The sequence below is a fragment of the Sorex araneus genome, chromosome 3 (genome assembly GCF_027595985.1).
Source record: "Sorex araneus isolate mSorAra2 chromosome 3, mSorAra2.pri, whole genome shotgun sequence".
NCBI classification, from domain to species: domain Eukaryota; kingdom Metazoa; phylum Chordata; class Mammalia; order Eulipotyphla; family Soricidae; genus Sorex; species Sorex araneus.
In genome coordinates, this window is record NC_073304.1 from 100,721,785 (window position 1) to 100,746,917 (window position 25,133).

Below are 25,133 nucleotides of genomic sequence, written 5' to 3' on the forward strand. Positions count from 1 at the left end.
TGGTATTCTATTTTTTTTTTTTTGCTTTTTTGGGTCACACCCAGCGATGCACAGGAGTCACTCCTGGCTCATGCACTCAGGAATTACTCCTGGCGGTGCTTGGGGGACCATATGGGATGCTGGGAATCGAACCCGGGTCGGCCGCGTGCAAGGCAAATGCCCTACCCGCTGTGCTATCACTCCAGCCCCTGGTATTCTATTCTTACCTATTCAATTATTCAATTTCTAAAATTTAAATCTTTGTGAGAATGACGACCTGAATCTTGGACTTCCTTTGTATACACTTGGAGCCCTAGCCCTTGTGTCATTGTCGTCTTCAGCACAAAAGCTCATTGAAAGAAAATTCTCCCTGGTTTTCTCTACAAAACATTGCTCTCTAGGCTGTTCCGGCCATGACTAATCTCTGGCCATTCTCCATCTCCCAAGTCTAAGCTGTATGTTGACCGTTTACAGTCCGTACAGACTCCGTTTTGTGGGGGGTTGCCATCAGGGAGGGAATTTGAAGGCAACTAACAAAGCTATGATCAACCATCAACAGCAGGGCACCCAGCAAGGCCTAATAGCCAAGGACTGCAGCTCACCCTAAAAAACGCCTCCCCCGAGTCCTCAGTAGCTCCCCTTCCTGCGGCCTCGTGATTCCCTCTGCAGCTGACCATCCGGCTCCCCAGAGCCTCCGGGCACCAGGGGCCGGTGGTTGGAATCTCCCATTCTCCCGTTTCTGGGGTTGCCTCGGCCCCCGGGTCCTCCTACCTCCCAGCCCACCTCCCAACTCCTTCCACCTGCACGACCGCGCCTAGACGGCCCCGATCGAGCGACCTTGCAGCCCGCTCTCCGCCGGCGCGTCTACACTGGCGCCCTCGCAATCCGGACGGCAGGTGTGGCCGGGGTGCGGGTTAGTTGTTGTGCCACCCACCCCGTAAGCAGAACCTCGGCTCCCCGACTCCACCCCGCCCCGCGCCGCGGGAACTCCGGGTTCGTGCCGGTCACGTGGGGCGCCGGTTATCACGTGACGCTCCGCTCACCTGACCAGGATGTCACGTGGCGCGGCCGGCGGGCCGAGGGGCGGACGGCGGGCCATGGCAGCCTCCGAGCTTTGGTTTTCGCTGCTGCTGGCGGCAGCGATCGCCTGGCGGGTGACTGCCCTGTGGCCTTGGCCCCAGTACATCCAAACCACCGACTTCCACTACACCATTTCCCCGCACCGATTCCGGTTCAAGTACCATGTCCAGTCGGGCGCGCAGCCGGGCTGCTCGGTCCTCGACGAGGCCTTCCGACGCTATGGCGAGCTGCTCTTCAGTTCCAGGCCTGAGCGCCAGCACCAGAGCGTCGCAGGTGAGTGGGATCCGCCCGGCTTCATTGCTGTGACCCCAGAGAGCCGGCCCGAGGACCTGCCACCCACTCCCCCTGTGACGCCGTTGGAGCGTTGCCCAACCCTCAGGGCTCCACTTCCTCCTGCCCTTTTCCTCTAGCTGCTTCCTCACCATCTCCCCAGGCTAGACCGAACCCCGTCTCCGTTCATTTGTCCAAACTGACGTCTGGGGCCAAAAGTGTCCGGAGAGCCGGCCCGTGGCATCCCCGCCCCGCGGCATCCCCGGCCCCACCCGCTTGTAGTTCATCAGAAATGCCAGCGACAAACCGCCGGTTCAATCAGGACAGCAATCCCCTGAAGATATGGGGCCAGTCGGCTTCTATGACAATCTTCGCTCCGTGTCAAGAGCCACAGGACCTGGGAGACTCAGTGACTCGGGCTGGAAACCTGAGCTGACACCCTAGACTGCCAAAACATAAATGTCAGACACACTAGCACTGTGGCCCCTAATGGTCCCTGTATACTACTGGGGTGAGCTGGTGGTCTCTGGTACTTCAGGGCTCATGCAGCCTCATCCTAGGGCCCTGGCATTGAACCATCCAGCCTAATTGGCTGAGAATTGCCCAGAGAGCACCAGAGAATCTCCCTAAGCACCACTTGGGAGACCCCAAATAAACATCAATAAATAGGGAAGTTATATGATTGTTATGCTGTAAATTCTTTAATGAGGTTTGGTTATCTGATTCTTAAGGTAACTCTAGAGAAACTGCATACGGTGTTTTGTCCATTTATTACCTCCTTTTTATGAATGAATTTGCTTTATTATAAAGTTAGGATTTTTCTTTTTCCCTTAAAAAAAGAAAACTGGGGCTGGAGCGATAGCACAGCGGGTAGAGCATTTGCCTTGCATGCGGCCGACCCAGGTTCGATTCCCAGCATCCCATATAGTCCCCTGAGCACCGCCAGATAATTCCTGAGTGCATGAGCCAGAAGTGACCCCTGTGCATCACGGGTGTGACCCAAAATGCGGGGGAAAAAAAAAAGAAGAAGAAGAAAACTGGCTGAAAATGTAGTATAGTGGGTAGGGCGCTTGCATGCAGCAGACCCAGGTTCTATCCCTGGCATTCTGTATGGTACCCTAAGCTCACAAGGAATGATTCCTAAGTGCAGAACCAGGAGTAATCCCTGAGCATTATCAGATGTTGTCCCAAAACGAAGAAAGGGGAAAAAAACTGGTTTAGATAAACATTACCAAAGACATAACATTCAGGTAACTACTACCTTTTTATTCTTCCAAATAGCCACCTCTATGGAATCTAGTTTCCTGGGAAGACCTTCAGAATTCAGATACAGACCTGCTTCTGCAAAAACAAGTGAGCACCGTGAGATGGAAGTACATCATCATCATCAAGGACCAAACCAGAGTATGTTTTTCTGTGAGGATGATTTTAGTAAAGAAAAGTAAATTGCCCTACCTGCTGTACTATCTCTGCGGCCCTAGGTTTATTGTTTTAAAAGCCAAGAGGATGCAGACAAGGCAGGAAGAGAGTCTGTGGTAGGATTCTTTCTCTTGTGTGGGGGAATGTGAAGAATGGAGGATGCAGCAGGAGAAATTCACTGGTGCAGGTTCTGTTGTTTTTATGAGGGGCAAGATGGTTGTACTCCATTGGGTATCACGAGGTGTGAATCATTTTGACCTGTGATCCTTAGTCAGCCGCTGTTCTCACAACCCTCATTTGTTCATTTTGAATCATAGTCTGTGGTGCTCAGGGGCCCTGCAGTAGCAGATGTCTAGCCCAGCTCAGGACATGCTCTAGCCGTTTGAGTCATCTCCCTGGCTAGAACCTTGACTTTATTGTTTGGTTTTTTTGTTGGTTATGTTTTTGAGCCCTGCCTAGTGATTCTCAGAGGTTAATCCTGGATCTGCACTTAGGAATCACTCCTGGCGGGGCTCAGGGGAGCATTTGGGATTCTGGGGATCGAATTTGGGTTGGCCAGGTGCAAGGCAAGTGCCTTACCCACTGTGCTATTGCTCTTGCTCCCTGGACTTAATTTCTTTTATTTATTTTTTTTATGCACTTTTTTTTTTAATAACCGTGAGAATAGTTATAAAGCTTTCCAGTTTAAGTCTTGGTCATACAATGATCAAACACCCATCCCTTCACCAGTGCACATTTTCCACCACCAAGAACCCCAGTATACCCCCCCACCAACCCCTCCCCCTGCCTGTGTGGCAGATGATTTTCACTTTACTCTCTCCACTTTGATCACATTCAATATTCCGACAAAAGACCCACCATTATTATTTGGAATGTTCCCCAACACTTAGACCTGCCGAAAAGGCATCATTAGATAATTTGTTTTCTATTGCTGTTTATGAAGAGCATATGAAGTTGCGCAGCCACAAAGCAGCTGCTTGGTTTTGGATTTCTGATATTTTAGTAATAAGTCTGGAGGTATTTCTGCCTAAAACCGCTGGGTTCCAAGATTGGTTTGTGTGCCTCTGGGATCATGGCCATTCCGAAGCCAGAGGAGCTGTTCATGGGCGGAGACTCAGAGCCTCATCAGGGTGGGGAGAGGGGCCGGTTCCACCCCAAACCATGCACTTTTTTTTTTTTTGGTTTTTGGGTCACACCTGGCGATGCACAGGGGTTACTCCTGGCTCTGCACTCAGGAATTACTCCTGGCAGTGCTCAGGGGACATATGGGATGCTGGGATTTGAACCCGGGTCGGCCGCGTACAAGGCAAATGCCCTACCCGCTATGCTATCACTCCAGCCCCAAACCATGCACTTTTTTAAAAAATCACAAAATTATGCTTTTCCAGAAGCTCTGTGGAGCATAATTTTTTTGGGGAGGCTTTCCAGGGCTTGGACTCTAAACTTGTCTCTGCACTAGGACTAGCTCCAGGATGTCTTCTTGATTCAAAGTGGGCCTAGTTCCTGACAAATGAAGCCTCACTTTCTTGAGCTCTTGTTGCCCCTCCTGCTGTGTCTTTTCTTAGGAGATATGTGTTGGATAATTCAGGGTCTGGGACATGATATTTTTTTCAGGAGTCAGCCAGAAAAGAGTCATAAATTGCTTTTCAAATTATGTGTCTGTGGGCACATTGCCTAGTTTTCAAGCTCCTGCTGCTGTTTCATAATTTCTCTTTGAATTAATCAATTTTATTACCATTTTTTGGGACATATCCAGTTGCGATCAGGGGCCCCACTGGTGATCAGGAGATCATGCAGTGCCAGCGATTGACCCCCCACCCCTGCAGGCATCTGGCATGTAAAGCATTTCCTCAGCCCGTTCACCGATTTTTCTGGCTCCTATCTTTTGTTTTTGCTTTTCATCTGTGTTTCAAATTTTTCTGAAGATGACATAGTCGTGACTCTCCTCAGCCTCCACTCTGCTTCCTTGCCTCCAAACAGGAGAGTGAAGCCGGGATTGCAGGGTCTGTCTGGGCCAGTGGTTAACTTCTTTCAAGGTGCCAGGAATCAAACTCAGGACCTCACTACATGCATGGAGACATGTCTCTGCCACTGAGCGACGCCACCAGAACTTTAGTTTGTTTTTCCTTTAGGTTTTGGGGGCCAAAGTTGGAGTTACTCAGTGTTTACTCCTCTGTGCTTAGAGATCCCTCCTGATGGTGCTCTGGGGGACCATATGTGGAATTGGGGATCAAACCTGGGTCAGCTTAGTTCAAGGCAAATGACTTCCCTGTCTCTCTCCAGCCCCTTCAGTTTTTTAAAATTTTTTTCTTTTTCTTTTATTTTTGTAATGTTATTCACAATAGTTTATTACAGATAATATTCAAATACCAATCTCACCACCATGCACCTTTCCACCACCCTAAGAGGAAAGTGTGTGAAGATTGCTGTATTTCATCCTGGAGATAAGATTAAAAGATTGAGATTAAGAGATTACAAGTGTGTATGTTATCATCATCATCATGTATGTTATCATCATCATCATCCTGTTGATCGTCGATTTTCTTGAGTGGTCTCAGTACCGTCTCCATTTGTCCTAGCCCTTAGATTTTAGAAGCCTCTCTTTACTCGTCCCTTCCCAGTGGTACCACATTGGAGGCTCTTTCAGGGTCAGGGAATGAGACCCATCATTGTTACTGGTATGAATACACCATGGGGAGCTTGCCAGGCTCTCCTATTCGGGCAAGAAGCTCTCAGTAGCTTGCCAGGTTCTCCAAAGGGGAGAATTAGGCTATAAGTTGTTGCTTCCGGGAGCTTGGTTTTATAGGGCTGTAAAACCAAACATATATGTTAAACCCAAATAAATGTGTGCTATTTTTGGTACATCACTGGGATAGAGTATAAGAGGTTGCTCCAGGACAGTGTGTGTCACTCTCTTCCGGCAGCTTTATTTCAGAGACTCTGGATCTTGGCCATTGATGAGATTATATAGCACTGGAGGCAGTTTATGGGTGTGACTGCCAAGCTACTAGAAAACTGGGGAGCTGGTGGGTGGAGCCCAGTCCCATTCTGAGCCAACTTGGAGATCTCATCACAGGTCCTGTATACCTGAGTTTTTCTGAAGGTTCCCTCATAGATGAGGCTTGTCTGAGCCTTTGGAGAGTGGTCTTGAGCATGGCTGCCCTGTTAGGTTCTGGAGGTTTTTGGCTGCCAGGGTTCTGCTGGGGCAGGGAGGGAAACTCAGCCTGCCCCTCTCCAAGTTTGCCCCACTGAAGACAGCCTGGAACGGGGTTAGGACGTTCTGTGTCAGCCCCTTCATTTTAGGGAGCAGGTGTTGTTTTTTACTGAATTGTGTTGTCAGTTGTTTAGCCTGTTAAAGGGACAGACATAAATGATTTTGTTGTTGATTAGACAGAAGGAAAAGGGCCTTTGTTGTCCAGCTCGTACTTCTTTCAGAAATGAGAGGGCTGCTACTATGATTCTGCATTTCCTGAATTTCCTCTGTTCACCCTAGCCTAGAGCTGGTGTGTATCATCCGGGAGCCAGATTCACTGGACTAGAAACTTTGCCTGCTCTTTCTGCGTTCTCATTCTGGGTTCTCTTGACAACACAGTCAGGACAGGGAGGAGGTTGGGTCTGGAGGACTGAAAGAGGTGATTGTGGGAAGGCTTTTCCTGCGATGTGCTTCATTATTTAATCCATATCATAAAACCATAGATTTACTTTTCCTCCCGAGTCCTGGCTGTGGTGAATAAAAGCAGACATGTATTTGATGGATTTGAGTACTTCCCTTTTTTTCTGTCTTTTGCTTCTGCTTTACACAGTGACATTGCTTAACCTTCCTGGTCCAGTGCACTCAGCCCTGACCCCCTCGTCTATAGCAGGTGCTGTTGTGGATCCATAACCTGAGTTTGGGGGGCCGTGGGTGCAGGGGGCCAGGTGTGGTGTTGAATTTTTCCTCTCACTCCCGGCTCCCTCAACCCAGCAGCCACTAGCATCAGGATTACTTGAGTGGCAATGATCTTTTGTCTGGGGCCCTGCTCCTAGTTTCAGTTGGAGCTAGAGTGCTTAGAGCTCTGTCCTGTTATCTGCTATCTGTGAGAGGGGACAGCAGTTTGTCATAGGGACTGGCATCAACCTCAAGGCTGCTGTCCAGGTCTTCTGGAACCTCAGGAAGTGGTGGGGTTCTCCCACAAAGTCCCCTGACCCTGAGGAGGGTCCAGCAAAGGGGCAAAACTGACTTAAGAGGCAGGAGAACTGGGAGAACTCAGGCATTCACATAGCGCCTGACATGTTCTGTTTCCAGTCCCTTACCTCATCATGGTAGCTCCTGGTGTCTGGTTTCTTCCCATCTTCAGAATCAGCCAGGACTCACACTCAATATCGTGCATGCGTGTGTGTGTGTGTGTGTGTGTGTGTGTGTGTGTGTGTGTGTGTGTGTGTGTGTGATGTGTGGAAGATTCAGTCAGACCTGTTTGTCTATAGAGATTTTGCACTTTTTCCCCATACAGTCATGAGTCAGTCTGTCCAGAAGAACTTCAAACATAATACCAATGAGTGATTTGGAAAACTACTAGCCTCTGGTAGGATTAAGGCCTGATTATGCCTCAGTAATTAATCACTTCAATTAGTAACTTCTGCCATCTAATTGCTTGTTCATTAGCACTCAGGTTAGAAATGTTTTGATCCCAACCCATTGTTGTTAGATTGCAGCACTAGTTCTGACTTCCTTCTGTCCTTCATTGTCTATTAAATGACAATAATTTTTCAGTAACATTTGTCCAGATAATGTATTTTTCTTTAATTTTTTTATTGAATCACCGTGAGATAGTTAAAAAGCTTTCATATTTGAGTTTCAGTCATACAATGATCGAATACCCATCCCTCCACCCGTGCACATTTTCTACCACCTTGTCCCCAGTGTCCTCCTCCCCCACCCCATCCCACTCCTCCCCCTGCCTCTATGGCAAGCAGTTTCCCCCATACTCTCTCTACTTTGGGGCATTATGCTTTGTAATACAGATACTCAGACGCTGTCGTGTTTGGTCCTTTATCTACTTTCAGCACACAGCTCCCATCCCAAATGATCCCTCCAACCATCATTGACTTGGTGATCCCTTCTCTATTCCAGCTGCCTTCTCCCCCAGCTCATGAGGCAGGCTACCAGACAAGGAGTAAGATTCCTGGCCCTTGTCTCTACTGTCCTTAGGTGTCAGTCTCATGTTATTTTATATTCCACAAATGAGTGCAGTCATTCTATGTCTGTCCCTCTCTTTCTGACTCATTTCACTTAGCATGATACTCTCCATGACCATCCACTTATATGCAAATTTCACGACTTCATCTTTCCTAACAGTTGCAGAGTATTCCATTGTGTAAATGTACCAAAGTTTCTTTCTTTTTATTTTATTTTTTTTTATTGAATCACTGTGAGCTACAGTTACAAAACTTTCATGTTTGTGTTTCAGTCATACAATGATTAAACACCCATCCCTCCACCAGTGTACATTTTCCACCACCAGTGTCCCCAGTATCTCTTCCCCTCCCCATCACACCCCTCCCTCTGCCTTTATTTTTTTTTTTTTTTTGCTTTTTTTGGGTCACACCTGGCGATGCACAGGGGTTACTCCTGGCTCTGCACTCAGGAATCACCCCTGGCGGTGCTCAGGGGACCATATGGGATGCTGGGATTCGAACCCGGGTTGGCCGCGTGCAAGGCAAACGCCCTACCCGCTGTGCTATCACTCCAGCCCCCTCCCTCTGCCTTTATGGCAGACAATTTCCCTCTTACTCTCTATCTACTTATGGGTATTATAGTTTGCAATACAGATAATGAGAGGCCATCATGTTGTACCGAAGTTTCTTTAACCAGACGTCTGTTCTCAGGCACTCAGCTTGTTTCTGGCAATTGTGAACAGTGCCGCAATGAACATACAAGTACTGATGTCATTTCTACTGTATTTTTTTGCATCCTCAGGATATATTCCCAGAAGTGTTATTGCTGGGTCATATGGAAGCTCAATTTCTAGTTTTTTAAGGAATGCCCATATTGTTTTCCAAAAAGACTGGATCAGTCGGCATTCCCACCAACAGTGAATGTTTCTCCCCACATCTGCATCAGCACTAGTTGTTCTTTTTGATGTATGCCAGTCTCTATAGTGTGAGATAGTTGTTTTGATTTGCATCTCCCTGATAATTAGATGTGTAGAGCATTTTTTTCATATGCCTTTTGGCCATTTGTATTTCTTTTTTGAGGAAGCTTCTGTTCATTTCTTCTCCCTATTTTTTGATGGGATTGGAGGTTTTTCCCTTGTAAAAATTCTACTAGTGTCTTGTATATCCTGAGATTAACCCCTATCAGATGGGTATTGGGCAAATATTCTTTCCCATTCTGTAGGCTCTCTCTGTATTTTGGTCACTGTTTCTTTTGAAGAAGCTTCTTAGTTTAATGTTGATCCAGATAATGTTAAGTGACTTTTTTTCATCCTTAAAGAAATAATAGTCTCTGAAATGAGGACACAGAGAATACCCACAAGGTGCTTCGTCACCTCCTACATCCTAACAAGAGAAGGATCCCTTGGCCAAGAGTGTGCGGCTCAGACTTCCTGGGACTGTGACTTGTGGGGCATAGGACTCCTGTGTCCTGTGTTGAACACATACTCCTTTCTGAAGTACGAGTCAGAAAGGCTATCGGGAAGAAACTTAATGTGGTGTGCAAGAAACTCCAGGTCAGGGGCCGGAGCGGTAGCACAGCGCATTTGCCTTGCACACAGCCGACCTGGGTTCCCTCCCCGGCATCCCATATAGTCCCCCGAGCACTGCCAGGAGTGATTGCTGAATGCATGAGCCAGGAGTAACCCCTGAGCATCGCTGGGTGTGACCCAAAAAGCAAAAAAAAAAAAAGAAAAGAAAGAAAGAAACTCCAGGTCAGTATGGTAGAGGCACGCAGCCCTGAGGTTCTGGGGCCATAGAGAGGAGCTGCGAGATCTTGAGAGATGGATAAGGAGCCTGAATTTTATCCTGAAGTCAAGGGAGGCTGTGAAGGCCATTAAACAGAAATGATGTACCAATCTCTGGGTGTACTGGAGATTGGTAGGAAGCAGGAGTAGAAGCTGGACATTCAGAAAAACCAGGGAGGTCACTCAAGTCTCGAATTCCATCCCTGACACTTCGTGCCTACCCCCCTGCACCTATGGCACCGTCTTAATGTACAGATAAAGATTTTACCGTGAACTAGGTCTGAGATGTTATGGCTAATGATGGTAAATTAGAAAGACTCAAGAAAAATGTAGGAGGTGACAGGTTAAAAAATTAGGGCATTTGACGGAGACAAGGTTCTAAGGATGACTCCAAATGTCTGAGTCTGTAATTTGAATATTCTACTGCCATTCACACAGATTGGGAAAATTGCGAAGGAGGAAGAGAAGGAAAAGCAGTAGAGTTCAAGGGAGGTCAAAGACAAGATGGCAACTAATAGAAAGCAAGTCCACTTTGGGGACTGTCGAGTGTCCCGCAAACTCTTGGATGCAATTGCTAGAACCCAGGCACTAGATACCAGGCAAAAGAATAGGGTACGCGATCTCGAGAGAACAAGTCACTTGAAGACTAAAGAGACTCAAAGTCTCCCTTTGAACACTTCCAGCCAAGGAAGGGCCTTGAGGCAAAGGCAGGTGTGAAAGACTGCTCAGCCAGAGATGGGCTGGTCTCTAGACTCATCTAGGATGATAAGGTGAAAACCATCTTCAGGGTGAAGAGGGAGATGAGGCAGGACCCAGCGTCTTGGGTGGATGGCGAAGTGGCCAGGAAATTGCACGGTATTTTGACAAAGAGAGGCTGGGGGCCTTCCTGTTGGATGGCGTGAGGACTAGGTAAGAGGTGGGTTTTCTCTTGGGATGGTGGCGGATAGATGTCTCAGCCCTCAGATGGGAGAAGGCACTGCCCCTCAGCAAGTTGAGTTTAAGGAAGAGGATTCCAGGGCAGTCAGACTTTAGTGAGGAAGCTGGAAGGACTCAGGATGTGGGTCCTTAAGTCACCACAGAACAGGATTCCTGAGTGTTTGTGGGGGTGGCTGATGTGTCATGCAGGTGGGTAGTGGAAGAGAGGAAACAACACTTAGAGGAACAGGAATGTGGGCCAGAGATTGTCAGAGGGGCCAGAGAGACAGAGAGACAGCTTGGGCCTTAACCACTTGGCTAAAGTGCTGCCAACTCTGTTTTGTTCCCCTGAACACCCCCAGCAGTAGCCCTTCAGCGCAGAGTCAGAAGGAAGTTCAGAGTCCACTGGGTGTGGCCCAAACATCGAACCAACAAAAAAGAAACAAATTCCAGAAATGGGGAGAGTGACAAGAGATGATAGAAATATGATAGATTTTCCTGAAACTAAGATGGCAAGAAAACAAATTCCAGAGAAAACCATGAGTTCATATGTAGGCAGGAATTTAACATGCCAAAAGGAGCACTTCCAATCAAATGTCAATAATTATGTAGGGAAGATTGATTAGCCATTGGAAAACGATTTGTCTTTACCTTATGGTAAAAACAAGAATGTATTCCTGGTAGGTTTAAGATGTAAGATAAAACACATAAAATATTAGAAGCAAATAAGAAAATATGTTTTAAAAATTCAAATATGGGGGCTGGAGTGATAGCACAGCGGGTAGGGCGTTTGCCTTGCACGCGGCCGACCCGGGTTCGAATCCCAGCATCCCATATGGTCCCCCGAGCACCGCCAGGAGTAATTCCTGAGTGCACGAGCCAGGAGTGACCCCTGTGCATCGCTGGGTGTGACCCAAAAAAGCAAAAAAAAAAAAAAAATTCAAATATGTAGGCAGAAGCCTCTCTAAAACAAGCAGATAAAGGGAGCCATAAAGGAAAATGCTAACAGATTTAGTTGCGGGAAAAGTAAAGCAAAAGAATTGATATGGTTGAAAAATAAAGGAAAAAGAGGAGGAAATATGTAAACTATAAGTGACATGGGACCAGGAGATAGTTCAGGGATTAATGTGCAACCAACCAGGGTTCAATCCCTGGCCTCACATGGTTCCCTGAACACTGCCTGGTGTGGCCCGGGTAATCCCTAGCACCACAGGGTCCGAGCAGTATCTCGGCCTTGTGTCCTTGCATCGGTCCTTGCATAGTTGACCGAGAATCACCGGTGAGGCCCTCGGGCCTCCCGAGCACCAGTTGGGAGACCCTCCATGAATAAAACAAGATCAAAAATTGAGAAAGAGCTCTATAATCAATAAAAGAAAATTAACAAATAATGTAGTCAGAAAATGCAATGCTATGTACAAATGCTATGGTCATTATTAAATAAATACAAATTAGAACTGAAATATGAGGTAATACAAAAATTGTTTGAACTGAAGAAAGCACATGTGAAATCCCACATCCAGGGCTGACCTGTCAGTGATGACCAGGCCAGTGCAGGCTGGGGGACACCCAGGTGGAGGATTTGGGGTTGGGACATTAAATGAACATTGTCATCATGGGCCCTTGAATGAAAGCAAAAACCCAAATATTCACGGTGTTCGGCTGAAATAGCGGCTGTGTCTCTTCAGAGAGGGATGAGAGAGAGTGCCGAAGATGCTTTAGTTTTCAGTGTATAAACACTTTCTCTCATGAGGTTCTTCCTCCTTTTAAATGGGGAGACAAAACCACACCACTTTTTCTCTCAGAGGGGCGGCCAGGGCGGCCCCAAAGGCTGTGCTGGGACTAACTGGCTGGGAAGAGCAATAAGGAGCCGGAATGTCGTGCCACCTGCCATTGTTTAGCAGGGAGCAAACGGGACCACCTGAACCCGAACCAGCCTTTCCTGCTCGCCCAGCACAGTGCTCTCTGAGTGTGCATGACACCCGGGCTCTGCGAACCGCGGAGACCCTCCTGCTCACTCCAGCGCAGCTCAGAGGCCAGAACCACCACACCGATCCCATTGACTTGCTTTGAAGTGACCCTGCACCCCTCCTGCTTTACCAACCTCTCCCTTCTCCATCCTGCTCAGTGGCCCCGGAGCTTTGTCTAAGCAGCAGCCTTGATTCTGTCCGGGCTGGTCAGCCAAATCCCAGTAACAGAGAGCACTGAGGACAGGGATTCTCTGGGCTCTGCGTTAGCTTGATAGCAGGGGGTGGAGGAAGGAACTGTTAGATTAGTGACATTGTTTTAGGGAGGGGGATATGTGGCTAGAGTGATAGCACAGCGGGTAGGGCATTTGCCTTGCACACAGCCAACCCGGGTTCAATCCCCAGCATCCCATATGGTCCCCTGAGCACTGCCAGGAGTAATTCCTGAGTGCAAAGCTAGGAGTAACCCCTGTGCATGGCCAGGTGTGACCCAAAAAGAAAAAAAAAATCTTGATTTTTATCAGCTCTTCTAAGGATCAGGAGAAGGAGCAGAAAGGGCTGCAGCCCATGGTTTCCAGGGCCTCTACAATCCCCAGCACTGACTAGTAGTAGCCCCTGAGTATCAGGGGTGGCCACAGATAAAACCAAAGGAATCTCCAAAGCCCGTGTTTTGGGTTCCAACTTAGAGCATGGAGTCATATTTTAGAACAATAAAAGGATAGCAGCAGCGTCAGTAACAATGCACTCCCCTCCACGGGGCAGTTATCAGCCCGGTGTCTGCGCCCCCTCACCCCAGCCATGGCGGCCCCTGTGGGTGAGCTGAGGTTTCTCCTCTGCGGGGTGAACAGAGAAGCCCGTGGGGCTCCCTGGGAGAGGTGCAGAGAAGCTCCTCACTCTGCACTCGCAAGGTCTCCGAGGCTTTGCAGAGTGTGAGCCTGATGAGCCATCTGCCCTGCCGACTGGTTTCAGCGTCTTCTCTGCCCCGCAAAGCTTAGCTGCCGGCCAGGTTTTAGAGATGCTTTTTTAGGGTTCAGGTAGAGTTTCTGGAGCCGGCCTGGCCTGGGGTCCCCCAGCAGGGCTTGGGCGGGGATCAGTTTGGTGGTGGGTACAGGACACAAGGAGAGGAAAGAAGATGCTCATTTGTGGTGGCAGAACATCCTTTCCTCATGGAGACTCGTGCAGGCCTCCCAGAGCGCTTCAGGGCTCTTGGGGACCTTCTGCCTTGAGATTAGTCGCCTCCGGGAATCCAGTTCAATTCTGAACTCTCCCCATGCTCTGTGCCAGCCACATCTCAGCTCTGCAGCCAGCTCCCGGGAAGCCCTGGATGTTTGCAGCTGGTGGAGCTGCACGAGGCTTCAGGGAAGAGAAACCGAGGAAGGTCCCCTTGAGGCAGTAGAATCAGAACCACCCTGAGGGCCGAAGATTGGGGAGGCAGCTGGGAAGGACAGCGCTTTCTTGAATCTTTTGGCTTTCCCCCTGGATGGTCTAGGATCTGTAGACTATCCTAGAGGGTATGTTGACTTGTTCTTGAATGACTATTCTGTGCTCGGACAGAAGGAAGCTGGAGGGGACGCGTGACCTTGTGTCTTCCTCAGGGGCACCACTGGGTCATCTCAGGCATTGTCTATGAAGACATCCTCCCTGCATCTGCTTTATTGCTCACAGGAGCTCCTGGGCTGTTACCAAACTGCAAACCCTTCTTGGAAGGCCCGGAGGTGGGGAAGGGTTGCTGGGGACGCAAGTCAGAGCTGTGACAGCGCTGACAGTGGCAGTGAGGTGAGAAGCCTGTGCATCATGGGGATGCAGGACTTCCGGAAAACCTCCTGTAGCAAACAGTCTGTTTACTTGGCCGTTACTGGCATACAGCCAGGGGCACAGATGCTTCCCCTCTGGACCCAGGAAGTAACTGGGCCTTCGAGCTGTGCAGCCACGCTTCTGAGGAGCAGCGCTCGGGGCCGCCGGGGCTTATGGCAACAGCTGCAGTCTGAGAAGGCATGCTGATGCCCGTGCTTGTGGGGAACGGGTGGCACAGACAGTGCCTATGCCAGGAGAGATGCCGAGACGCCACAGTCCCCCTGCCATCTTAGCCCATGGTGGGCTGAGGTCGGCCCCCATGGAGCCTGCCACTCACCCCGCTGAGCCTCTCTGTCCTTGCAGGAAAAAGCAAAGCCATGGAGAAGAATTCTTTGACTCTCTTTGTGGTCTCGCGTTCCTGTGAGAGACTTCCGACTTTGAAGTCACTGGAGAATTGTAAGTGCCCACCTGTCCAGGCCTGGGGGACAGGGAAGAGCCGCCAGGGAAGGGTCCATCACCCTGGAAAGCCGGGCCTCGCTGCTGACCCCGGCAGGGAGCCCTTCAGGACTGTGAGGACCCTAAAAGGAGCATGTGTGTCTGAAGGGGCATCTGCAGAGCATCCCTTGGTCCCACAAGACAGGACTTGGCTCCCGGACCGAGTGTGAGGCCCGACACCGGGCAGGGGGCAGTGTTGGCGCAGAGCCAAGGACTGGCGATGAGTCAGTCCTGTGCCTGCCCCCGTCGTCCCCCACATCCTCAGCCTCTGGGGCTGACTCGGCTCCAGTGTGAGCCTTGCCTTGCACCCTAGCTCCTTCCTTCTGTTCTGGAGCGAGTAGCCAAGGCTGGAGCTGGGGCAGCGCCAGACTTGCCCCTCCAGGCATCCCAGAGGAGACCGACATGGTCCCGACGGGGCGGAAGTGCCCACTTAGTGGGAGGGCTCTGCTCCCACCTGAGCGGGTGCCCTGTTGTTCCCGGGGCGACCACCCTCCTGCCGTCCTCAGGTCTCCGCATCCTGCCTGTCCCCCAGGGACGCTGCCTCTTGCGGGAGCTTGAGTTTCCAAGGGCTTTCACAGCCTGCGGTGTCCTCTGTGAGCAGGTGTCCCTGACCGGTGGTTTCTGTTGTTCCAGACACGCTGACCATAAACGATGAGCAGTCTTTCCTCTTAGCCGACACGGTCTGGGGAGCCCTCCGAGGTAAGGGGGGCCGTGCTGCAGGGAGGGTAAAGACGAGGTGCGGCGGGTGGCCCCATTTCGCCCCATTTCCCGCGGCCACCCTGGCTGCTGGTGGTATCCAACTGTGGCCGTGGGGACCCAGCAGCCCCTGCGGCCGCCATGAGGTGCACTTGATTGGGAAGGTTCTTTTGGGGGACTTTGGGGTGACACCTGGCCGTGCTCAGGAACCATGTGGAGCCTTCAGCACACAAAGCTTGAGCTCAGCCCGTGGAGCTGTCACTGCCCCAGGTTTTGTTTTTATTTTTTATTTACACAGTTATTTATTTTTTTTCTTTTTGTTTCACTGTTTATACGTTTATTTTTGCATTCTGGGCCACACCCAGCAGTGCTCAGGGCTACCTCCTGGCTTTGCTCAGGGGATCTTATGGGGTGCCAGGGATCAAATCCAGGTCAGCCGCATGCTAGGCAAGTGCCTTCACCACTGTACTATTGCTCCAGCCCCTCCCCTCTGGTGGCACACAGGGGTTACTCCTGGCTCTGTACTCAGGAATCACTCCTGGCGGTGCTCCGGGGACCGTATGGGATGCTGGGAATCAAACTTGGGTCGGCCACGTGCAAGGCAAACACCCTACCCACTGTGCTATTACTCCACCCTCTCCCCTCCTCTGTTTCTTGGAGAAACTGCAGACTAGCTCCTTCCAAGTGCCTTGCGTGCAGGTGCCAGTGCTTGGTCAGACTATAGTAGGGGGTGCCTGGGGTCCTGACCCCCAGAATGCACGGTCTCTCTAAAGCTGGAGAGAAACCAAGTCCCGTTCCAGGCTGTGTGCTCACCTAGGCCTGACCAGCCTCAGGGCAGTCCGCATTCTCGCGAGCTCACGGGCCTGCTGCTGGGGTTCTAGAAGTGCAGACAGCTGCTGGCAGGTGCCAGGTCTGGACTGGCCCTCGGATCCAGCTGGCATCTAGGATGGTGGTTCTGTGGTCCTGGGGCTCTGCTCCAGCTGAGGACTCCCATGTCCTCAAGCCAAGCTCGTGAGCACTTTCCCAGTGTTTGCTCTAGGAGCACGAAGGGGCACCCTTTTCTTGGCCCCCTCAGCCCCCGTGGGTGTCTCCTGTAGAAAGCTTCCCTCCTGTCCCTGACCCCAGCACACAGCTTTCCGCAGGTGGGCTTGGCCTCTACAGCCCTCACAAGCGCTCAGCTGGGCCTCGGTGTTCTCTGTGTGTGCAGGGATGGGGCTCAGATAAGGGGCTGGCGGCCGGCGTGTGGCCAGGGGAGGGCGTCAGGAGTCAGGACAGTCTCTCTAGTGACCCGGTCTCCTGAGTGTGGGGAGGCACAGTCCCACTCACCACTTTCTCTTCCATGGCTCCCAGTGGACCCTCTCTCCCCCTAGACCCTAAGTCTTTCCTCTGCGTCTCCGTTTCCCCCAGGCCTGGAGACTTTTAGCCAGCTTGTTTGGAGAGGTTCTGAGGGCACGGTAAGTGACGCCCTGCACAAAGGGTCCCTTTCTCGTCCTGGTGGCTGGGGCTGGGCCCCGCCAGCGGGTACAAAGAGACGGATGGGCACTGGGGCAGCACCTTGGCCTTTCCCGGAGTTGCTGTGGTTCAGTCCCCCCTGCTCGATGTCTCAGGCTGTGGGTGGGCAGTGGCTGTGCAGCCTTTGCTGGCCGAGCAGTGGCGGGCAGCTGTGTTGGGCCACCTGGGACTCTGGCTTGAGGTCACGTGGGAGGTATGGGCACCCAGGGACCAGTCCTGGATGGGCTCTTAGACCCTTTTTCTTTTCCCCCGCCCCTCTGGTGACTTGCCTTGGCACCCACACGTGGTCCACATTTGGCCCCACAGTACTTCATCAACAAGACGGAGATCGAGGACTACCCGCGCTTCCCTCACCGGGGCCTCCTGCTAGATACATCTCGTCATTACCTGCCGCTGCCCACCATCCTGGACACGCTGGTACCCTGGGCTTACGGCCGCCTTAGCGTTTTAGGGCCCTGGGGTGTTGGGGCAAGGTAGGCCAGGTGCCATTTTCCTGTCGGAACCGAGGAAGCACCTGTTCCCTTCTGAGCTCATAGGGGAAGTGTAGATCACATGCTCTCAGACAGGCCAGTGCTGGGGCTGGAGCGATAGAGCAGCAGGTAGAGTGTTTGGTCCCCTGCTCCCAGATGGTCCTCTGAGCCTCTCCAAGAGTGAGCCCTGAGCATAGAGCCAGGAGTGAGCCCTGAGCACAGCCAGGTCTGGCCTCCAAACCAGAAATATAATGGGGCCTCCTGGCTGCCGGGGAGTGGCCACATCTGTCAGCCTGAGCCTCAGATCGGTGGCTTCTGGGGCCTGCACACCCCATTGTTTGGATCTGTGCGAGTCAGACAGCTCCAGGCTGAGGGCGGGAGGAAGCCTTAGTGTGCAGGGGTGAGGTCAAGTCACGACAGTGCAGTGGTCCTGGGGCAGCGGCTAGAGGCAGCGCTGTGGGGGTGCTGCGCCGTGTGGGGCGGGGCCCTGGGAAGAGATGCTGTCTCCTCTGCAGGTCAGGCTCTCCTGCGGGGAGGTTGGGGCGAGACGCTGAGTGCAGGGAGGAGGCTGCAGGCTCTCACCGTGCGCTGCCCCGCAGGACGTCATGGCATTTAACAAGCTCAACGTGTTCCACTGGCACCTGGTGGATGACCCTTCCTTCCCGTACGAGAGCTTCACGTTCCCAGAGCTCACCAGGAAGGTAGGTCCCCATCTTGCCCAGAACAGAGCATTGAGGGCCATGTCTGAGTAGCCCATCCTCAGCCCCTTTTGTGGGGGGGAGCCGCAAAACAGGGGGATAGTCCCTGGACCTGAATCTGGACACCTGGGTTCCAGTTCAATCTTTGCCATTGGGTTTCTCTGAGCCCCTCAAGAGACTCTCGCTCACTCAGGTGTTTCCTTTTGATCAGCTGGGCATCGTCCCTGCCCTGTTGGTCTCTGGCATTTTGCCGTCCAGCCAGCAGTTGGTGCTATTGCATTCCGGAAGTGACTTGTGATGTCACCTGAAGAGTGTCTTGTGCCTTCCAGGGCTCCTTCAACCCCGTCACCCACGTCTACACTGCGCAGGACATAAAGGAAGTGATCGAGTATGCACGGCTGCGGGGCATCCGTGTCCTGGCTGAGTTCGACACTCCGGGCCACACCCTGTCCTGGGGCCCAGGTAATGCTGATACTCGGGCATCAGGGGATGCGGACGTGCCCCTTCGCAGGGTTCAGGGCCTCCGCTCTGTGCTCTCGGGTGTGAGGAGAGGCCCTCTTGGCTCCCTGTTTTCTATCAGCTTCTTTCACTGGGAAGTCGAGATTGGCAGAACTTGGTTTGAGCAAAGGTGGCCACAGCTCGCTCTCAAAGTATAGCCATTTCCCCCCAGGTACCCTTCATGTATTTTGGGCTTTGGGCCACAACCAGCAGTGTTCAGGGTTCGCTCTGGCTTCTGGGCAGGGCTTGGGGTGGAGCCTGGGCCCCCTACACAGAACTCATGCTCCAGTGCTTTGAGCCAGCTCCCTTGCCCCTAAGGTAACTTTGTCTGATTGGTCCCTTTGAATAAAAGAAAGCCTGTGCCGGTCTGGCTGGGCCACGCCGTCTCTGCTCTTCTGCTGGGAGGTGTCAGGGGCCCCGGGTGACTTCTGGAAGCAGGTGTCCCTCTGGCCATGGCTGTGTGTGTTTCCCTGTGACTCTGCTCCCCACAGCCAGTGTCTGGGATCGAGTGTTGGTGCTAGCGCTGAACACGCTGCCTCTCTCTGCATCGCCTATGCCCTGTGACACCTGTATGGGCTCTCTCTTGGCTCAGGTGCCCCTGGACTGTTGACCCCGTGCTACTCTGGGTCCCACCCCTCCGGGAACTATGGCCCAGTGAATCCCATCCTCAATAGTACCTATGAGTTCATGAACACCTTCTTCCTGGAGATCAGCTCCGTCTTCCCAGACTTCTATATCCACCTCGGAGGCGACGAGGTGGATTTCACCTGCTGGTATGTGCCCTTTGAACTTCCCGACCTGCTTTGAAGCGCTGAGCCGGAGGAGTCCAGCCTATCAGAGGCTGCCCCCGGGCTCTGCCCCCCTCTGGCTCTGTGGGCACCTTTTCTTTTCCACCCGCACAGAGGCCCTGGTAGACTTTTTCTTTTGAGGGGGGCCCAAATCTGGCAGGCTTAGGAGTTACTCCTTGCTCTGCGCTCAGGGATCGCTCCTGGCAGTGCTCGGGGACCGTATGGCGAGCTCCCTGCCACTGTGCTGTCGCTACAGCCCTCCTGTCGGGCTTTTGCCCCTCTTTCTCCTCTCTAATTCTCAGTAGACTTTCAGGAAACCCTGCAGGGGGCGGGGGTGGGGGCGGGGTGGGACCAGAGAGATCATGCAGGGGTGCCCTGGCCTTGCATGCTGCTGATCCTGCTTCATTCCCTGACACCGCAATGTGGTTCCTCGAGCCCCTCCAGGAGTGACCCCTAGGCACCACCTGCAGTAAGCCTGAGCACCACCCGGTGTGGCCTAAAACAGAAAGAAAGCCGGCTCCGAGGACAGAGTTGTCTTGGAAATTACCAGGATATGGGAAAATGATCCCTGCTTTTGAAGGACTTAACATAGCCTCCTGGCACCCCGGTCCAGGGGGTGTTGGAGACTAGTCAGTGAGTGCACCCGGTGTACATGTGGTTGTAAGGTCTGAACCCACATAAGGGGTGGCTCTTCTCTGAGAAGTGAGCCCTGGAACTAACTGCACTGGGGGGGGGGGGGGAGTAGTAGGCTCATCTGAGCTACAGCAGGGGCCGGGGAGAACAGCCAGGAAGAAACACACGAGAGCAAAGTGGTGACATGGTCAGGCCAGGGAGTGAGGGGGCCCCCTACAGATAGGCTTAGTTCCATCCACCGGGAATAAGACCCAGTAGCAAAGGGGAAGCAGAGCAGGCCGTGAGCTAAGAGCAGGAACCTGGAAGCCCGTGAGCTAGAGCACCAGACAGCCCAGAGCTGGCACTCGGGGCCTGAGGGCTTTGGGTGTGCCCTGACCCTCAGCCTCCCGGGCCCACACTCTGCCCCCCCGCCGCTGCTCCGCTCAACTCTCCTATTTGGGGCTTGTGAGATCCTCCTTGAACTGGCTTTGTAGGTGGAACGGAAGTTACGGGACCAAAGAGACTGTGCAGGGTTAAGACACTTGCCGTGACGTGGCTGGCCTGCTCTGATCCCCTGAGCCCTTCCAGCAGTGATCCCTGAGCACAGAGCAGGAGTAAGCACTGAGCACTGCCAGGTGCGACCCAAACTTCCCCACACCAAAGACAAAAAAGAGGAATAAAGGAGGTTGAGGGCATCTGGGTGACTGTCCCAGAGCTTCGGGCTTGAGCGCCTTGACAGGCTCCTCACTCTCTCCTGGGCTGCAGGAAATCCAACCCCAGTATTCAGGCCTTTATGAAGAAGAAAGGCTTTGGCAGCGACTTCAAGCAGTTGGAATCCTTCTACATCCAGATGTGAGAAAGGAAATTGGGGGTCCCCACCTGTGGGATCCTGGGGACCCTTGGAAGAGGGGGGTTGGGGGGAGCCCTCTAGCCTTCTGATCTGGAGCGATCTGTGCCCAACTGGGAAGACTCAGCCAGGACAGGGGCCAGCAGCCGCGAGCCGGGGGCACTGAGCAGATGCCCTTCACTCTCCAGACTGCTGGACATCGTGGCCGCCTATGGCAAGGGCTATGTGGTGTGGCAGGAGGTGTTTGACAACAAGGTCAAGGTGAGCCGGCAGCTGCCACGGTCTCTCTCTGGCCCCTGCCTGTCTCTCCGCTGCGCGATAGATTTCCTGGGCTCGGAGCCTGCACAGCCTCTAGCCAGCTCAGGCCTCTGTTCCCCGTCCCCCAGGGAGTCACAGGGAGTAGGGCCCCCGGCAGTGTCAGGGCCTTTGTCTCGGCCCGCTGCAGACCCCTGGGTGCTCAGCACAGCAGGGCGCCAGGGAAGCCAGGGTTCCTTCCCGCTGCCCCAGACTCGGGCCTTCTAGATCCGAGGAAGCTGTTGGAAGCTGTCTGCGGAGAGATGGAGACGGGGCCCGCCTCCCACCACACACAGGGCTTCTGCAGGGTCATCTCGTGCTCAGATGCCCCTGGAGTCTCTTGGCCATGGCAGCCTCTGAGGAGCATCTGGTCCCCACTGCTTGACTCCCTTAAGCTCTCAGTGGGTGTTTCCTTCGTGTGGATCAGGAGTGACCAAAGCTAGGGCAAGGGGCAGGCAGCAGGAGCACTCCTGGGGCCGGCAGGCAGCGGAGAGCACTCCTGGGCCCTGGAGTGGGTAGGCGGCAGGGAACACTCCTCAGCCCTGTGGGCTTCTTGGCCTGGGCCCCAGGGTAGGCGCTCCACGTTCAGTTCTGAATCTTTGGGAAGATGCTCTGTGTCTCAGGGTGGGCTGCACCCGTAAGAACAGGATGCTGTAATCTCCATGTTGCTACCGCCTTTGGGCCTTTCGCCCCAGATCCGGCCTAACACCATCGTCCAGGTGTGGCGAGAAGAGTCCCCAGTGCCCTACCTCAAGGAGCTGAAGCTCATCACCAAGGCCGGCTTCCGGGCCCTGCTGTCCGCCCCCTGGTACCTGAACCGCATCACTTACGGGCCCGACTGGCAGGACGCCTACCTGGTGGAGCCCCTGGAGTTTGAAGGTGAAGACAGGGGCTCCCCAGCCGACCCGAGGGCACTGGGGCACGGGGGCAGCCCCAGCAGCCTTCCTGAGGGGACACGTGGCGAAGGCACCCTGGAGGCTCCCTGCCACCTGCTGTCTCCTGGTCATCCCTCAGGAACTCAGGAACAGAAGTCTCTGGTGATCGGCGGAGAGGCCTGTATGTGGGGGGAGTATGTGGACAGCACAAATCTGGAGCCCAGACTCTGGTGAGGACAGGGAGGGGGGTGCTGGGGGCTCCCCGACAGGCTCACCCCCCATCCACTTACAGATGAGTGAGGGAAGGGCCTGGGGGGTGTAGGCAGTGTGGCCCGCTCCCCCCACTCATTTCCAGCGGGATCTCAGGGAGCCGTCGGGGCAGTCAGTTATGCCCACTTCACAGAGACACGGTGTACCTGCAGGGCGACGCTCCCTCACTGCAGTGCCTTAGCCTCTGTGCCCTGTCCCCTGGGCCTCACCCAGCTGTGCTGATGCACTGGTGTCGCCACTGCTGTTCGAAGCTGCTCAGGGTGGCCTCAGCTCCCGTGAGCATCCTCCCTTGGGGGGAGAGCAGGGTGGAGTCACAGCCCTCATCTCAAGGGGTGCTGGGAGCCCTTGCCAGCTGGGTGGCACTTCAGTGCTGCTCATGCCCCTGCCCCGTCCCTGCTCCTCACACCACACCGTTGGCTGACGATGGAGGGGCGCCCTCCGCCTAGGCTCTTGCTCTGAAGAAAGACTAGCCCCTCTCCTCGCCTTCCCCCCACCCTCACTGAATCTTCTCTGAGCAAACCCTGCGTGCCTAGAGACAGTTGCCAGGATGTGCGGCCTCTCTGGGGGCAGTTTCCGGCCTGCCCTGGTGTACCCCCTTCCTCTAGGCCCAGAGCAGGGGCCATTGCTGAGCGGCTGTGGAGCAGCCAGACCGTGACTGACCTGGACTTCGCCTTTTCCCGCCTCTCAGATTTCCGCTGTGAGTTGCTGAGGTACGTGGTCACCGGGGCCGGGCAGGGGGGTGCTTCCTTTGTGGGGAGGGGTGACTGGTGACAGCTGGCACTGTGGGCACCTCCCAGCCACCCTCCAAGGTGATGTGCTCCCACCTGAGAGAAGACTGCTGGCGTCACAGAGGGCAAGTCTGTGCTCTCATCCGTGGCCCTGCTGGGGGCTCTGTGGCAGCTATGCCCCTGGCCGGCCGAGCCGAAGCTCACGGGCTATCTGGGTGATTAATGTGTCCTCTCAGGAGAGGGGGCAGGTGGGGAACATGTGGGGGGCCTTGAGAGGAAAGTTTTCTGCCTGCCCCTGCACTGGCACCCCTCAGATGGCACTGGTGAGGGGGCTGGGGAGCAGAGAGGCCTGCGAGAAATAGGGAGAAGTGGCCTGAGTCCCTGGGTCAGATCGCCCAAGGGCCTGCGGGGAATGCAGGAAGGCCCCACCCCAAGCAAAAATCTCTCTGAAACTGAAATAACTCACTCTGTGATAAACTTTGGGTCTTCCATAGTTATTTGCTTTGTTTGCGCCATACCTGGCTGAGCTCGGGGGTGACTCCTGGCTCTGTGCTCAAGGATCACTCCTAGTGGAGTTCAGGGGACCATATAGGGTGCCAGAGGTCCAGCCGGGGCCAGCCATGTGCAAGGCCAGCACCCTGCCTACTGCACTTTATCTTCAGCCCCACATAGTGAAATTTGGTTTTGGTTTTGGTTTTTTGGGCCACACCCTGCAACAATGCTCAGGGCTTACTCCTATCTCTGCACTCAGGAATCACTCCTGGTAGTACTTGGGGGACGGTATGAGATGCCAGGGTTTGAACCTAAGTCGACTGCGTGGAAGCCCATTGCTCTGGCCTGCACAATGAAGTTTTTAAATTTGCTTTTATAAGTGAAGCTCCGCAAGGGCGGATGCGCATCCTGTTGGCGTGTGGGGGTAGTTGGGTCTTCAGTGGGTCAGGCAGGGTGGGGAGAAGCCGGCACCAGGGCTCTGACCCCACCGAATGGCTCCTCTCACTGGATTCTTCATGTTCTCTCGCAGGCGAGGCGTCCAGGCCCAACCCCTCGGCGTTGGCTACTGTGAACAGGAGTTTGAGCAAAGCTGATGGCATCCGGGCACCGAGAAGGGTGTTGGGCCTCAGGGTGGGAGCGAGGCTTCTCCAGGGGGTAGGGCGCCCGGTGCCCACATACCCCTGTGTCCAGAGAGGAGGCTGGTGCTGGTACTGGCATCCAATAAAGAGTGATATGGCTGTTTTCTATGATCAGTGTGGGTCACCTGTTCCTAAAGAACATCAGGTAGGGGCCAGGTGCCGACCGGCATGATTTTCGCACCTAGCCCCCAAGCATAGCCGCGTTTGGGACCACGAGGGTGTGCCTGGGGACTCTGCCATTCTGACACTGCGGGGCCTTCCACTGTGGCTCAGTTGGCTGAGAACGGACAAGAATATCCCCCAGACCCCCTAAGCACTGCTTTAGAGCACCCCCCAAAAATAGAGAGCATTTGCCTTGCATGTGTGAGGCCCTGGGTTTTTGGTTTGGGGTTTTTTTTTGTTTGTTTTTTTAGTTCCAGGCACTGAAACAAAAGTGTGAGTGGCCTGGGAAGGGGGAGCTGTTGAGGCCATTGAAAAGATAAAGGCCCCAGTTCCCCAGTTTTCCAGTAGCTTGGCAGTCACACCCACAAATTGCCCCCAGTGGCACCATGTAATCTCATGACCAAGATCCAGAGACTAAACAAACCAAAGCTCCCGGAAGAGAGCAATGCAGAATTTCCTGGAGTGTGCAGCCACAAATGCCTTCTACACTCTAGCCCACTTATGTACCAAAAGTAGTACACATTTGTTTGGTTTTAACATACTTGCTTGTATTCTCTTACCACTGAATCACTGTGTCACAGTTATCCCGTTGCTCATCAATTTGCTCGAGCCGGTGCCAGTAACATCTCCACTCATCCTGCCCCCATGCCAGGCTGTTTTCACCAGGGCTCCCTCGGAAGGGGTGGGTTGATTTTCCCA

The 25,133-nt window shown here is 53.3% G+C and overlaps 1 protein-coding gene across 1 annotated transcript; it reads left to right on the forward strand.

Moving 5' to 3' along the window:
* The first annotated feature begins 1,045 nt into the window (after nt 1–1,045).
* HEXA (hexosaminidase subunit alpha) lies at nt 1,046–24,380 on the forward strand. The gene is made up of 15 exons (XM_055133218.1): nt 1,046–1,332; nt 2,611–2,733; nt 14,723–14,815; nt 15,488–15,553; nt 16,958–17,004; nt 17,369–17,479; nt 18,132–18,233; nt 18,560–18,692; nt 19,321–19,501; nt 20,894–20,980; nt 21,164–21,236; nt 21,965–22,148; nt 22,284–22,374; nt 23,020–23,124; nt 24,164–24,380. The coding sequence occupies exons 1-15, from the start codon at nt 1,077–1,079 to the stop codon at nt 24,225–24,227; spliced, it is 1,716 nt and encodes a 571-aa protein (XP_054989193.1). The 5' UTR covers nt 1,046–1,076; the 3' UTR covers nt 24,228–24,380.
* Nucleotides 24,381–25,133: the final 753 nt, after the last annotated feature.